The 15456-nt window shown below is 44.6% G+C and overlaps 2 protein-coding genes across 7 annotated transcripts; one reads left to right on the forward strand and one right to left on the reverse strand.

Moving 5' to 3' along the window:
* Positions 1 to 484: 484 nt before the first annotated feature.
* PIH1D2 (PIH1 domain containing 2) lies at positions 485 to 4876 on the reverse strand. 3 transcript variants are annotated; one of them, XM_026657940.1, is made up of 6 exons: positions 4807 to 4876; positions 4213 to 4445; positions 2656 to 2779; positions 1807 to 2049; positions 1079 to 1341; positions 485 to 959 (listed from the first exon to the last, which is right to left on the reverse strand). In XM_026657940.1, exons 2-6 carry the CDS (start codon positions 4396 to 4398, stop codon positions 825 to 827), a joined length of 951 nt encoding a protein of 316 aa, XP_026513725.1. In that variant the 5' UTR covers positions 4399 to 4445; positions 4807 to 4876; the 3' UTR covers positions 485 to 824. The 3 variants fall into 3 exon arrangements, with proteins under 3 accessions (XP_026513725.1, XP_029768788.1, XP_024062945.2); XM_029912928.1 differs by lacking the exon at positions 4807 to 4876 and having other exon boundaries at positions 4213 to 4510; XM_024207177.2 differs by lacking the exon at positions 4807 to 4876 and having other exon boundaries at positions 2656 to 2741; positions 4213 to 4293.
* A 38-nt stretch (positions 4877 to 4914) lies between these two features.
* NKAPD1 (NKAP domain containing 1) lies at positions 4915 to 14306 on the forward strand. 4 transcript variants are annotated; one of them, XM_024207180.3, is made up of 7 exons: positions 5034 to 5064; positions 5325 to 5612; positions 6008 to 6084; positions 8228 to 8328; positions 10155 to 10313; positions 11409 to 11462; positions 12384 to 14306. In XM_024207180.3, exons 3-7 carry the CDS (start codon positions 6016 to 6018, stop codon positions 12895 to 12897), a joined length of 897 nt encoding a protein of 298 aa, XP_024062948.1. In that variant the 5' UTR covers positions 5034 to 5064; positions 5325 to 5612; positions 6008 to 6015; the 3' UTR covers positions 12898 to 14306. The 4 variants fall into 4 exon arrangements, with proteins under 4 accessions (XP_024062949.1, XP_024062951.1, XP_024062948.1 ...); XM_024207181.3 differs by lacking the exon at positions 5325 to 5612 and having other exon boundaries at positions 4915 to 5064; XM_024207183.3 differs by lacking the exon at positions 5325 to 5612 and having other exon boundaries at positions 4915 to 5060.
* Positions 14307 to 15456: the final 1150 nt, after the last annotated feature.

Raw genomic sequence — 15456 nt, forward strand, 5'->3', positions numbered from 1 at the left:
GCACCACAGACACATAGCACTTGGGAAGTGTTTATATTTGGTAGATAGCTTCATTCATAGGGTTCTTGAGCTTTAATATTCATTATGTAAATAGTCTTTGAATTGGCAGACTAGTTCTAGAGCACTATTGTTATGTTGCCTAGTTCTGCTGAGATTGCAATACCATTGCATTGGTGGGTTAAGGCCAACTCTTAGTGCACAGCTGCCCTCAGTAGTATCAGCAGAAGAGCCAGTGACTGAATTGGCTTTGGAAACTGCTCACCTCACCTTTTAAAGGTAACCCCTGCAGATCTATTTGAAAAAGAAGCCAGGTTGTGGGAGAGCTTTCACTGTTACATGTCATGCATCATCAATGTCACCATCTTTCACCAGAATTAAATCCTCTATTTAAAAAGAAACAGTTTGCTAACACCGAATAAGAGGTTTTTCAGCAGAGTAAAACCAGAAAGGAAAACACAATTTCTTCAGAGTTTATCACCCTTTATTGGTCTACTGATTGACAAACTGGACATGGTAGTAAAGTTTATAATGTAGACTCGTGTTAGAGATAAAATGATCTAAGTAACCCTTAAATGTTTACAACTTGTATTAAGAATTCCTTCCTACTCTATATACTGTACACTTCCTCTCTATGTAAACTTCATCACCCTCTGTTCTCTAAAAGAAATTGTGTGTGCACAGACAGCAAAACAGATACTTAGAATAACACAGTGATACTGATTTCTACATATTGGTAAGATCTTTACCATAAACCTTCCTTTTAATCTTTAAGAGTGACACATACCCACTAACTCTGTGAGAACCTGCTGTCCCTAACATTTTCTTTAGGAAATTGGCATTATGATAAGCAACACACCTTTCCCTTTGTTAAATGTTGCTGTAGTTGCTTCTTCATCGACCAATTCTGGCAAATCCAGCTGTAATCTGTATTTTTCAGGGACTTCAACGATTACATCATCCTAAAACAGGCAAATTAAAATACTCCGTGAGCAAGTATATATGTTAGTTTAAGTGGCTTTCTAAGCCTGTTTGGGTTCAGCAGAGAGAAAACACAGGTTTTCATTCCTGCAAAACTTACCCTTGAAATGCTCAGTTCACATTCAGAAACGGAACTAACTTTAGGCAATTCAACTTTCAGTTCAATCTTTAGAGGTTTCCCATTTGCATCCTTTGCAAAGGTCAGTTCATAGGCAGGTGTGATTGGCTCCTCTGGCAGCTCCATACTGGCAATCTCTTCTATCAGATGCACTTTAGACTGTGTAACATCCTTGTTCAGCAGCAGTGTAGCATTATTGCGATCCTCCTCTCTGAGGTTGTGCTTCATCTGGTCCAGTGTCAGTTCTTCCAGAAAAAATATTAGTCACACAGGTAGTTACTAAAATATCTTCTTAGAAATAGTTTAGCTGCAGATTTAACTGATGGATTTATACCAGTTGGCAAAATGTGCCAAAACTTAAGTCTCAGCTTTGTGATTATGAACTCAGCTGCTAAAGCTTGTATACTAATTTCATGGAGCTCTTTCCATCTTCATTCCTCATTTCCAATTTTATTTGTAAGTAGGTACAAGATTGAAACTCTAGTTTCCAGTGTTCTGTACCTTACAGTGACACCACAAAGGCCTGATTCTACTGGGCCCAAGCCTGCGAGATGCTGAGCATCTTGCAGGAACAGGGTACAAGTCAGTTTCAATATTCTTTAGATTTCATGGAGATGGAAAGTAACATTGTAGGCCACCCCTCACATGAACAGGACCTTTCCCATTTCCATTACACCATTTCTTGACAGTAATTTAAAAAGTGTACGTACCATTCCTCATGTTCTTGTTGAAAAGTGGAGCTGGTAGTGGCCCTCCTCCCAGACTCTGTTTCATCCTTTTCAGGCTTCCTTTGAGTGTGAATGTTGCAATGTGGTAAGAGTGGGAGAGAGAGAGGTTGTAATGCTCCTCAATGTATTTAAATGTCAGACGGATCAAGTGATCCATTTCTGCTTGGTTCTCCTCTCGCTGAAGAATAGTCGGATTATATGCAATATCTATGATGGAGTAAATCTCTAGAAAAACAATGAGTGTCAAAAATTATTGCTGTACTGCTACAATCTGTTTTATAGGGGATAGAATACACCATCTGCCATAGCTACAGTGGGGTAACCTATATTAAGAATAATTTTGATGCTTTTCATTATTGAATGTTTTGAAGAATCAATAATATGAATAGGGAGTGGCTTGATCTGTGGTTTCCTATGAGGAGCTGGTTCCAGAAAACTGACCTGTAGAAAATACCACTCCCATCCAGCAGACCACTTATGTACATGTGTAAAGTTAAGCATGGAAGTAATTTCCCTGCATTTAATGGAACTGAGACTACTCGTGTGTTTAAAGATTGGTACATGCGCTAAAGCCCCAATCCTGCAAGTCACTTAAGCATTTAGTGTGATGTTCTGCTTTTTCAGAAGGAACAACCAATTTTACTTAGGGTTCAGTCTATGCCTCCTCCACCTTCAAGTTGCGAGCTATATGCCAGTCAATGGCATTCTAAAAGGGCTGCTCTTTACCAAAGTTATGTCTTTGCCTTTCCAATAAAATACTATAGAAATGAGAGGAAAGCGTCCTAACTGTGGCACGTACAAAGAGTATTTTGGAATCCATTATGTACTTGCCTGCTTTATCGGACACCTCCTCTAGTGGGCCAGCACTTAGAGGTATTGGATCAGTAAGTGACTTAGGAGCTGGGACCCTTTTCCACCTGCAGAGGTTAATGAACAATGATTTTTCATTAGGATCCTGCAAAGAGAACCCAAAACCACTTAATTACCACAAATGTTTAGGTCCCCTTATATCCAAAAGTGCAGTGGAACCAAATGGTTAACAACAGAGTAAAATCATAGGTCACTTCCAAATCCTTAACTACCTATAAACTTCTTTGTTCAACTTTATAGAAAACCGGTAAAGAGCTACGTTTGTCTCTGCCCACAGGGCTTTCATATTGAAGAAAAGATACACTGAGGTGTACACCAGGAGCAGGATAGGATTTAAATACAGTTTATGAACATTGATTTTAGGGACACAAAGGGGCCTTTTTACCAGAAACAGCAACAGTACGAGTCTTGTCACAGTCTGTGCTATGTAGGACATTCAACAACAAACCAGCACTGCTTTAGAGTCTGACTGTGACCTATGGTTGTGCCAGTATAACCGGGGAGTACTTCCACTGCGGTCAATGGAGTTACACTGCTGCAACAGTATGAGAGGAGAATCAGGTTTCTAGTGTCTAGGAGCTGGCTACTTCCATAGCACAAGGGGGGAGAGTTGCCTCTCTAAAGACTTGTATTCACTGCCCAGAGGTACCAGTATCCAGCTCAAGTTATGGGGTTCACCCTCTCAAGGTTTACTGTGCTCTTAGATGCAGAATATATCCTGGATTTCCATGTTACATTAAGTGATCTGCTATGATCATCAATTCTGACAGAATCTCAGAGCTAGGAATCCAGCTCTATCACAATGGGATGCATTCCAGTTTATTAATGAACCTCAGCCCACAAAGTATGCCTTCCTGAATTATACGTGATGTCCTCTAGGCCCTTACTTTTTCCATGGACACTGCTTGGTTTAATTAGGAATGGCTTTGCATTTAACACTAGAATTCATATCTGCATCTGCTGCTCTTTCCAGTTCCATGTAAACATGGTGCTTTTCCCACAGGCATATAGACCAGTTGGGTAACCTGACTCTGACAATGGCTATTGCCCAATGCTTCTGTGAAAATAAAAATCTTCCACAATGCACCTTTTTGTGCCCTCCATGATAGTGTATTTTGGGAAGGAGCACTGGCTCACACCCTGAAGCACAAAGCATGAGAACTTTTATTATTTTTATCCTAGCCAGTGGCACTGCAGAGGCTGTTTTTCCCTCACAAAAATCAAATCCTTTTTTAACCTTATTGAGCCATTAGGCTGAATGATATCCTCATTCCATCCCTCACTGGTGTCTCAGTTCTCTTGGGTCTCTAGCAGTGAACACTGGTGCTCAGAAGGACCTTCACCCACTCCCAAGGGTATTCAGATAGCCTGTGAGGGCTCCCATGACACAGCTCAGCTAGTAGTGGCTGGTTAGGGCCTTTTTGCAGCTGGAAGCATCTTCCAGGCACTACCATTGCCGGGTGAGATCCTACTGGAAACTCATGGCTCTTTCATAGCATAAGCCCTTGCCCCGCGTACCAGTATGTGGGTCTGTAGGCAAAGATGTGGTTCAGGGGGAGCGCAATATTGCTTTGCATCCTCCAGCTGCTGCTGAATGAATCTGTGGTAGCTCTCAGGGGTGCTTTCTGCCATCTCATCCAGCATACTCCAGAGTTGGGTCACTTGAGTCAGCATGTCCTCTGGGTGAGCAGGAGCCGCCATCATTAGCACAAATGTCCCTCAGGAAGCAGCACGGGTCCTACGCTTAACGCCTATAAGAGAAAAAAGAGAATTAGGGGGAGTATCTGCTTTGAACAGGTGCCCTTCACAGGGTCCATGGGGTTTGTATCCTCGACTCCCGGCAAAATATGTTCTATTCACAAGAAAAAGGATGGGGGATCTACCTGCCAACCGCTTCCCAGCCCCTTCACCTGCCCCTAGGATCTGAGAGTCACATTAGAGGCCTCTTTGCCCCCACCCCAGATCCCCCCCCGCGGCCCCCCTGCCCCCCCCCCCGCCCCCCCTCCAGCACCCCCGTGCTGCCCCCTTGGCCCCCCCCCCAGTGCCCCGTGCTGCCCCCTTGGCCCCACCCCAGCGCCCCCGTACCGCCCCTACTCTCTCCCCTTCACTCGCCACACAGATCCTGCCTCCGGGTACACGACGCCGTTTCCATAGCAACCGACGCGGAAGTCCCCCGGAAGTGTCGTAACATCACCCCCCCAGCTCCCTGAGTTCCGATTCCCGACTTGGTCCCCGCGCCGGAGCTGCGTCTCTCCCGCCCCGAACCCTCCGGATCGGGCCCCCCGCAGGCAGCCCAGTGCTTCCGGTGGAAGCACTTCCGGGGCACTCACTTCCGGGTGGAAGGAGCGAGCACCCCCCCTCCCTCCGTGGGTGAGAAGGGCTCTGGGTTGGGGGGTGGGTTATGGGCCCGCAGGGGGAGCGCTGGGTCGGGGGTTCTGGGGGAGAATACGGGGTGAGGAGGGGGAGAGGTGAGGATTGTGGGGGGTGGGGTCTCTCCCCAGGCCTGAATGTATCTGTGAGGGCCTATACCTCGCCCACCCCCGCTCCCCCCACCAGGTGCCCAGTGCTGGGGCAGCCACCTGCTGCCCTGGCTCCCTGCCCGCTGGCACTGTTTCTGCTTTCCCCATCAGGGCCTCCAGCCTGGCTGTCCACGTGTTACTACCGATGGGTCCCAGGCGGGCTGGTGCTTGGGGCTGAGATTGAAGCAAATCTCCCTAGATCTCCCTGCTCTCCACGTGATCCCTTTATTTTCTGCCCTGATCTGCTGTGAGCTGTCAGCTAGCTGCTGGGTGATACCACAAAGGGAGCTGCGCTTCAGTGGTGGGTGAATGGCTGTATACGTAGGGCCTGGGTCTCTCGTCACCATGTCAGTTTTACACCAGCATCGCTCCTTGATGTCAGTCCAGTTACTTCTGGGGGTAAGTGGGAGCAGGCTCAGAGCCACAATATGTTAAGCAATCACCATGGAAGTATTAGATTGAGAGACATGGAGTAATTATCACTTATCAATGAGAAGTTATGTGGGATATGAGATAAAGAGATTTATCAGAGACTCTGGATGTGGGTACCTACTGCTGGATCATCCTTTCTAGCCTCTGTACATGCAGACTGTCTCATAGGAGGCTTAGTTTTGGGGTAATACAGTGGCTTCTTCGGGAACACACATCTCAGCCTGAGTCAATAGCACATTTACTGTCACACAGATGGAAAAAACTTGCCTATTCATCTCCCTGTCCTGACAAGAGCATTCTCTGCATTACAGAGTCTTATGTATGATTTTCTAATAGCTTTATTTTTTGTTACCTCTGTGAAGGTTAAAGAATGTCCCGGGTCCCTTTAGGAAAAGTCCTCTTACGAAATGTCATTCGTCATACTGATGCACACAACAAGGTATGGGACCATGTTCTATTTCTTTGCTTCTCTCTCCTGTGGTAAAGTATGGTACTATCTCTGATAGCTCTTCTCCAGGTCTGGTCTCTCTGTAAACTCAAAAGCTTGTGTCTTTTACATACAGAAGTTAGTCCAATCAAAGATATTACCTTATCCCCCTTGTCTTTCTGATACAGTCTGACTTTCCTCATGTGTATCAAGATCTATCTCCTGTTACTTTAGTGTTGCATGTCCAGAGTTATGATATTTACAAGGGAAAGCTCTTTCTTGATGCCATTGTGTCAAGCTATGCTATTTTCATTTTGCTGTTGCTAAATTATGATGGCTAAACTTAAGTTGTTCCACACAGCAAATCAGTTCAGCGCACAAGTATATTTTTGAAGGTAGAAATTTCTGCAGCGCATCATTGGGGTCCTTTGTGCCCTATAGCAGCTGGAGGAAGAGAGGTCCATGCTACTTCCTAAATTTTAGATATTTATTACTCATCTTAAAAACTTACACTAATTTTAAATTTAGCAGACAAAGCTTAGGGTGAAGTTCACTCTTGGGCAGAAGACCAGCACAAGGCCCCTAGTTTGGGAGCATATGTGGGGCAAATGCAAAACAACACAAAACAACACCCTGCAGTGTTGGCTCCTGTTCTGCGGGGCTGGACGTAGCTCACCTCTCCACGCGTTGCCACCTGGGTCACAGCACAGCTTGCTCAAATTTGACCCAGCTGCCCCTCCATCATCATGATAGAGGGTTGCCTGGGCCAAACCTGACAGTGCTGAAACTCCATGCACCAGGTCTCAGTGGCTGGAGTTGAGCCCAGCCCCGCAGGACAGGAGCCACTGCTGCATGGTGAGAGTGGGGAGGGCTTGCTCTGCAACCCACCTGTCTGTCCCAGGCCTTTTCCCCCACCCCAGGGGCAGGACACGACCAGACCAAACCCAACCCACCTCCAGGGCCTCTACACCCCCCCCCCCCCCCATGATCCAACCCACCTACTGAGAGTAGATAAAATGAAAAAACACTACATTGCCAAAAATAAAATGAAAAATATATAAACATAACAAGCATTTCAGAGGGCTCTGTTTCGGACTTAGGTGGTGCCAAGGCTAAGTGAATTTAATCCTGAATGCACAGGTGAATTAATTTTTAAAGGGGCCCCATCAGTTGAAAAAAAAATATCACATTTTGTGCACAAGCACAGCTCCTTACCTACATTACTAACAATGACTTGTATTTTTACTAATCTAGCTTTTCCCTGTTTAAACTCTTGTTTTGTTTTTTTGCCTCTCTCTCAGCTAGGGCAATGAAAAGTCAGTTTCACTTTCAGATGCTAAGTGCTGCCTTGTTTGATTTGTAGGCATGGCAAGGGAATATTTACTTACAAGTTTCATTTATTTAAAAATAATGGAAGTGTTTCCGTGGCTCTGATGTCTTGTAAAAGCTTTTTTCCTACAACATTTACTTTGAGTGTTGTCATCTCTTTAAGATAAGAAAAATAATTATTTTAATTTAGCATTTGTTAGGTTTTTGTGTCGCTGTAAAACAGATCCCCACTGGGATTTGAATTTCACTTCAGTGCACAAGACTGGTATTTCCTGAGAGATTTAGAAATTGGCCCTTTTTTACTAAGGCATTTAATTCATCAGGCTCATTTTCCAAAAAGGCATTTATCTCATATGTGCTTAAGATGATGCCACATGCACAACAAGGCTATGTGAACAAAATCTGTGTCAAAGCGCTGGGTATGCTGTATTTTCAAGCGTTTAACATGAATACGCACTTGGGACTCAGCTCTGCAGTAGATACGTGAGCAGAACTCTGGAGGAGTGCAGAGCTCCAATGAGTGAGAGATTCTGTATGAACTGAAGGGTCCACCTGCATGGACCAGATTACAGAATAAGGCTCCTCATCTATAAAACAAAGTTATTTGTCACTGCAGCTAATTCTCATTAGGACGTTTCTCATTTTGGTTAACCTGATGTAGCTAAAAAGGCTCATTTATGTCACTGCAGCAGGTCAGCTTAGTTTGAAATCCCTCAAACTTCAATTATTGACCCAGAAGAAGTGAGGTTACAATGTTTCATAGTTGCAAAGCATCACTTCTGTAGGGTACTTAATTTTATTTTCTCATTTTCTTCATATTTTTCAGATTCAGGAAGAATCAGAAATGTGGAAAATAAGGGAGCTGGAGAAGCAGACTCAAGAGACTTACCGGTGGAAGCAAGAGAGAATGTCACCCAATACCTCCAGGTGGGACTGTTATCTGGAGGAAATAATCCTCTTTACCACTCTGTATTGTAGTATTATTTAATGTTTACAAAGTTCTTTAAAGAGAGAGCAAGAGCCCTGTGTAAGGGCCAAAAATTTATTAACCATTTTGGTGACCACACAGGAGCATCCTTGTATAATCCTGTTGTAACAAGGTTCACTCATCACTGTGGTGCCTCCTGCTGGCTGTCTTGGGGATTGCTCTGCATATTAGCACACCTTCTTGAGTGGTGCCTTGCCCCTATCACTCCTACTCTAGGACCCACCTCTCTGTAAGGACCGTGGTATCCTCTTCAGTGACACAGCCCTCTGGCCACGCAATACACTGTACTCTCTCATTCCGGGGGATCTGCAGTCTGCTGTTCAGCCATTTCCCTTTGTGGCTGCTGCAGCAGCAAATTGTCTGGCCCCATCATCCTCTTTGCCCTTGCCTCAGCTGCAAACCCCAGCAGCCAGGAGTTGTCTCTCGCTCTCCCGGTCCCTGCTTATAGCATTGCTCTCTCCAGGATGTTGGTAGTTCTGTCAGTCCTCCAGAGATACAGTCCTGGACTCCCAGCAGAGAACTGCCTTTCTCTGCCCCGCAGCTCCCTTTTTATATGGGCCTGCTTGGCCCTGATTGGCTGCTCCCATCAGCCCTTCTCTGATTGGCTGCCTCCTGCGCAGCCTCCCTAGGGCTCTATTAACTCCTTAGAGCCCAGTGTGGGGCAGGCGCTCCATCACACTTGTATACACCACACTTCCTGTTGAAGTTTCACACTGCATCTTTGTGGGGTGATCCAGGTGTGCAGTTTTAAAAATATATAACTTTAGATAGGTTGGGGCCTCTGAAATAGCAAGATTATAGTTTGGTTAAGAAGTGTTAAGAAATGTGATACAGTGACATCTGAAAAGTTTGCGCTGTCTTTGGTAGATGTACTCAGTGCTGGTGCATTAGTATTTATAGTGTGATGTGGGTTATCACTAAATGAAATCATTCTGACCCAAGCTCTTGCACCACATAAATTCCTCCCAGCTCCTGTCCAGTATTAATGTAGGTAATAGCCGGTCACCTGTGGGTTCTCTCACCATAACAAACTGGTTAAATGGTCATTGGTGTGCTTGAAGATCTCACAAGCTAAGCAGGATCAAGTTGGTTTGTACATGGATGAAGACCTTCAAGGAATGAGCAAGTGATGTGAGAAGTGGTTTTGTTAACTCTTGCGTTTGAGTATATATTGAGCTCAGTGGCCCAGGTTGGTGCTGGGAGAGGCTATCTTTTAGATGACATGTAAAAGTGAAGTCGTGATCAGCTGTAATCATTAAAGACCCCATGGCACTTTTTATTAGGTTCGGGCTGTTAACCCTGGTACTCTCACCAAATTCCAACTCCAGTAATTATGTTCCCCCTCCAGTTTGTATTGGATACTGTCATCTTTATTTCCTGCCTTAAATTGTTGTGTCACTGTGCACTGTTAAGCAGCTGCTGAGATCCATTCCAGACGTGGTAGTATTTCAGTGGTGCTTGACATGATACATACTTGCCTTTTCAGAGTACTGGGAGGTATAATTAATTATTGTTTACAAAGTGATTTGAGAAACTGATGAAAGGCAACTGTCTGTGCAAGTCATTTATTAATCATTGGGTTGGTCCCATGGAAGCTCTGAGTGGAGATGGAGTGAATCTCTTTGCATGGACTGACATCCAGAGACTGTCGCATGTGTGCTTTCTCCCCAATGCCCTCTGTGCCCTAGATTGAGTGATTGATTGCCCAAAAAGTCATTTGTTCCTCTGAATTGACCACTGGAGAACACTCATTTTCTCTCTGCAGTAGTCGGATGCGCAGTGACGGTTTCGATGAGGAGAGCCAAAGGGCTGACTGGAAGGCAAAGAACTTTATGCATGTTCCTGACATGATCGAAGACGACCTTCTCAGGGCTCGGACCTGGAATAAGAAGCTCTACGAATGTGAAGCCAACATGCCAGATAGGTTTGTGGGTGAATTACTATCCTGGCATGGTTCCTGTAGAAAAAGTATCTGGTACTTTATGGCCCCCACATTTCACAAAAGTTAGTGAAATTATCCTTACAACACTCCTGTGCAATAAGGAAGTAGTATCATCCCCATTTTACAGGTGGTAAAGTGAGGTACAGGGAGACTTAAGTAACCTGTCCAGTGTCACACAAAGCCAGGAACTGAGTTTCAGTCCTGTGCCTTAGTCACAAGAGCATTCTTCCTCTCTGGCACTAAATAAGTACTGCCCTAAACCGAAGACTTGTTTAGTACTGCTCTCTGTAGAATTTAACCAAATCTACTTATGATATCCAGGTAGCTAATCTCCCAGATATACAGGGAAATACTAGTCAGTGCTTTTGGGGGTATTTCTAAGAAACAGGAGCTGCATTGTGCCTCCCTGAACTCTTCCTTTACTACCATTTTAGCTACTTGTTTCATTCCTCCAGGTGTCTTTTTTTATTTTTGTTAGCACCCAGTTCTAATCTGGCTGTTGGCATTCTTGCTGCCTGAAATTCTTGTACAGCTGTAATTCTGTATTTGGATAGGTTTTAGATGTTGAATCTAGTAGTGTGTAGATTTTACCACAGTGATAAAGGACCATATACTTGTGTTTTGCATTATAAATGGAGTTTTGTGATCACACAATTGAATACAAATGAAACCCTCTTACTATGGGGAAATGCATAGGGTGAGCAAAGCAAATTGTACACCATGAGTGAAGTCAATGGCAAAACTTGCAGTGACTTCAGTGAGGCTAAGATTTCACCCCATGTTCCCTGGGTGTTTATGAGAAGTGTGAATTCCCAAATCATTGGGCTTCTGCCGCACAGGGAGGTACAAATTCCCTACCAGAAAAAAGCAAAGTGGTTGTTAGTCTGCTCAGAATGGTCTAAACAGAACCTAGCAAAGCAAAATGTTAGCACCTTAAACAAGTAAGGAAGATACTAGCTGTTATTCCTCCGGACTCTTGTTTTGTATTTTTCCTAAAGCTCTCTCTTTCGTTTCACCCTCATTTTGGTTCTGAATATCCTGTGTGGTTTTAACGTGTTTCCTGCTGTTCTCTTGCAGATGGGGTCACAGTGGCTATAAAGAGTTATATCCAGAGGAATTTGATACTGACAGGTAAGGGCAAACAAGTCTACTGACAAGTCCAACATCTTAATTTCTGTCAAGTTACACAATGAAATATAGAGCTTGTACCTCTCCCATATAGACTGTAAATGGACCTTTCAAGGCAGAATTGAATTGTTTACCTAGCAGACACGTGGCCTGAGATTCCGGTCCATTAATGTGTTCTCTTACTCAAAACAATTCTGACAATAATGTGAGAGGGCTGGCTTCACTTCATAAGGCATAAATATTCAGTTAAGGCTTGAATGCTGTCCTTACTTTGCCCATATGTGGCACCATTCCTGCAGTGAAGAGCCCTCCCTGTTCTGAGCCCTGAGAGGTGATTGTATCTCTTCTAATAACAGGACATCCAGCTTTAACCCTGTGTTAAGAGTGACTGAAATGTGATGCAAATAAGTGTTCGGCTTCTTGGAGTTGGGCAATTTCCTGAAGTGATCCAGCTTCCACTGACTGGCTGCGAGCATGTCTGCACCTAGAAATGCTAGTCAGAATGAGAGCTCCAGTAGCATGAGGCAATTAAGAGTGAAAATGCAAAAAAAAAAAAAAAAAAATCTATTGGGACACAGATTTATTTATTTTAAAAACTGTACATAGTAGAATTGCCAAATCTAGCACTTAGCTGATTCCTGATAGTCACAGATAAGGAGTTCTTAGTAAGTTTTGCAGCATTATGTTATGTTTTCCATGCTCTGGGTTGGTTAAAATGCCTTTGAAATGGCCTCTCATCCCAATGATAAGGTATGGACCCAAACTGTTAAGTGGTGAAGTTAAAAATGCAGCCAACTTATCTGACATAGCATCCATATGTCTGTCCTGAAAGGAGCTCAGGGTAGATGGGCTTGATTGATGCTTTGAAATAGGGAATGCGAATTTAGAATCTGCCCAGGCCTCTATTCTTTGTTCCTGTTACAGTGACCAGCAAGAGAAAGATGAACAAAACGCTGTCAATGGAAAGAGGAAATCTCACCCAGGAGAACAATCTGTGCCTGAGTCACTCAAACGGAAGAGGCCAAAGAAATCACAGAAGAAGAAGCAGAAAAAGAGATCACACAAAAAGCGAAAGAAGAGAAAAAAGGAGAAGGTGAAGGCATCATCAGATTCTTCCCAGGAAAGCGAGTGTTCAGAGGAGGGGACTTCGGGCACCAGGAAAGGGAAACACAAACACAAGCACAAGAAGAAGACCAGGAAAAGGCTTGCAAAGGAACCTGCCTCTTCCTCTGGGCAGGAAAGTGACTCTTCCAGTGTGAGCAGCTCTGAGGACAGCGAACCTGAGGAGAAAAAGGAAAAGTGGTCTAAGAAAAAGAGGAGGAAATGCCCTGTGTCCGCCTTAGAGAGGCACAATGAGATTCAGAAGAAGCAAAGCAAGAGGAAGAACTGGAAAGTGGCAGCTGATGAGAAGTCGGAGGACAGCTCAGATGAGGACTAACAAGCGGCCATGAGTCTGGGGCCATGGGTGAAATTGCACGTCAGCGAATGGAGGCTGACGTTTTCTCCCGACATTGCCCTGTGGTACAAACATGGTGCCTAACTGATTTCTGGAGCACAGAACTTTATACCCTGCCAGCCCACAGGTATGGGCTCTGCACCTTGCTGGCTCGCAGAGGGCACCTCTTTGGTTTTTGCTGGTTTAAAACCAGGAGAGCTGAAAGGCCTGCGGAGAAGATGCCTGTCCCTCAGGTCGCATCTCCTGCCCACCCACCCCAGACTCCTGACTCTATAATTGGTCTAATTTCATGGCCATATTCAGTTTTAATTGACAGTTCATGTGGGCCATCTTCAGAAGGGAAACGGGTGCATTGGCACCGTCTCTAGGTTTTTTTAAAATTGTTCCTCTTTTCATGCATAGCCACGTAATGACCAAGACACAATTGCAATAAAGAGCAGAGGCCACAGCTTCTGCCAACCTGATTACAAAGGATGTGCCATTGGATTTAACAGCAGGGGCCCTTCACTGCAGCATTATCCCCGTGATGAAAATAAACGGATGTGGTCCCACGTGGACAGTCAAAGTAAGGAGGAGGCACTGGTCTGGAACAAGGAAGGGCAGGTGGGGTGTCACAATTCTAGCTGCAGGTGTGGTGACCCCACTGCAGTGGTTTGTTTCAAACTTGCCTCAGATCCCCTACCTCTGCCCTTTGTGTGACTGACTTTCCCTCCTTCCTATCAGTAACACGTTCCTCTGGATCCACTTGTGCTGATGGACAGGCCTCTGATAGGTTTCCTGTTCTGTCTCTGGCTGGCCCAATGTGTTTGACACAAAGATTGGGATAGCAGAATCAGGCCCTGAGGATTTAGAATCAGGGTGGTGGGCCCCAAAGGACCAGTCTTCAGCTGGAGGAATAGTGCCTGGGATATGAGCTTCAGCATAGAATGGGAGAATACCTGGGGCTCCGAGAGGTAAGGGGGATCTCAATGCGAGTTCAAAACTAGATAGCAGAAACACAACATCAGGGTAGTTTATCTTCTAGTGGGAATGTCTTATATGTCAGCCTGGTAAACAAATCTTCTCTGCCTTACTGTCTATAATCTGCTCAATCAGAGAACTAGTAGATACTTGGGAGGAAGAGGAGGGAACCTGCATAAATACATAATAGCCCAGATCCTTGGTCTTTGTTTAAATTTGTTGTCTCTCTTTCTCCACCTGTAGCAGGTGAAGCTTTTTTAGGTCTTCCTGTGCGTATGGGCTGACACTGATAAAATGGAGAGACATCATTGTAGTGTCTGTCATTCCGTGTCCCCCTCTCCCACTGCCACAGTGCTTGGTCTACATTCTGTCATCCACTCCCTCTTCTAGAAGGCCAATGTTTGTGACTTCCTTTCCAGGGCACGAATATGTGGGCAGCTGATTCTCTGATGGGGTTAAGCAATGTCCTATTTCTCTAAGGTCCTGTCTCCTGGTGCAGGGATTTCCATGGGCAGGAAGGGGAGCTGTCAATGGTTCCTTTCTAGTTCAGTGTGAGAGCCACTTCTCTATTGCAATCTGCAGAAATGTTAATGCAATAACAATGCAGCAGCTTTTCACGCATCACAAGAGAAGTGTTCAAGGAGATTTTTATTTTTATAAAGAAATCCTCTACAGAAAGATTTTAAAATAGGAAATGTATAACTGCAGAAGATAATAGATTCATATATTGCACTGGACCCAGTGTGGACTTTATGGGTGGATTTTAGGGCAGGACTGAATGTTGGGGCTCAAACAGTGATCCTACTATCCTATACGGTCCAGCTCCTAATGCAACCAGTGAATAGAGTGCTTGGTATGTCACTACTTTTGCTTTGATGGACTAGTGTCTCCAGGCATTTGAACATTGGCTGCCTCATGCTTCTTCATCCTAAGAACATATGCCAGTTGGGCTCCTGCCAGTTAAAGGCATTTACTCAGGATAATGGGCTGGCCAGAATGGGCTTCAGGGCCTTTTACCCAGCCCTGGCCACTATTTATTTACCAAGGATGATCCTAACTTTGCTTTTCTTTTCTCTTAACGTGGCAGTGTCCACAGTACTAAATCTCTGCCTGAAGCTGCTGGAACGGTGCTCCATAATAGTCCTTGTTGAACAGACAAGCAATTCACATATGAAGTTGCCCTCTTTTTTTCTACCCCTTCCCCAAATCTGTTAAAGAGCTGGTGTGTTTGCGATTCTGGTACCCTCCAGGTCTGTTTGGATAATCTACCCAAGGCACACTCCAAGGTTTCCTGCTCCGTATGATGTTGTACTACCACCATTGACCGTATTTTTGAAGAGAATTCTAAGAAGTTGCCAGAGAAGGCAGGGTGGATTGTATATCCTTTCTATGAAACTTAAGTACAGGATTTTTAGTGTGTGTGTATGTGTGAAAGACAGTGATGGATGCATCCAAAGAAGCGGGTATTCACCCATGAAAGCTCATGCTCCAATACGTCTGTTAGTCTATAAGGTGCCACAGGTCTCTCTGCTGCTTTTAGTGATGAATGTCCACCTTATTAGATAACATAAGTCCTGATGG

The sequence above is a fragment of the Terrapene carolina genome, unplaced genomic scaffold, assembly GCF_002925995.2.
Source record: "Terrapene carolina triunguis isolate 2854851 unplaced genomic scaffold, T_m_triunguis-2.0 Scaffold374, whole genome shotgun sequence".
NCBI lineage: Eukaryota > Metazoa > Chordata > Testudines > Emydidae > Terrapene > Terrapene triunguis.

What these genes read in the sequence shown, in the direction of transcription:
- PIH1D2 (XM_026657940.1), bottom strand. Translation starts at nt 4,398, where the DNA reads ATGATGGCGGCTCCTGCTCACCCAGAGGACATGCTGACTCAAGTGACC. An exon ending in GGAGGTGTCCGATAAAGCAG is followed by an intron (nt 2,050 to 2,655) that starts GCAAGTACATAA and finishes TTGTTTTTCTAG; the next exon opens with AGATTTACTCCATCATAGAT. An exon ending in CAACAAGAACATGAGGAATG is followed by an intron (nt 1,342 to 1,806) that starts GTACGTACACTT and finishes TTTTTCTGGAAG; the next exon opens with AACTGACACTGGACCAGATG.
- NKAPD1 (XM_024207181.3), top strand. Translation starts at nt 6,016, where the DNA reads ATGTCCCGGGTCCCTTTAGGAAAAGTCCTCTTACGAAATGTCATTCGT. An exon ending in ATACTGATGCACACAACAAG is followed by an intron (nt 6,085 to 8,227) that starts GTATGGGACCAT and finishes CATATTTTTCAG; the next exon opens with ATTCAGGAAGAATCAGAAAT. An exon ending in ATGTCACCCAATACCTCCAG is followed by an intron (nt 8,329 to 10,154) that starts GTGGGACTGTTA and finishes TTCTCTCTGCAG; the next exon opens with TAGTCGGATGCGCAGTGACG.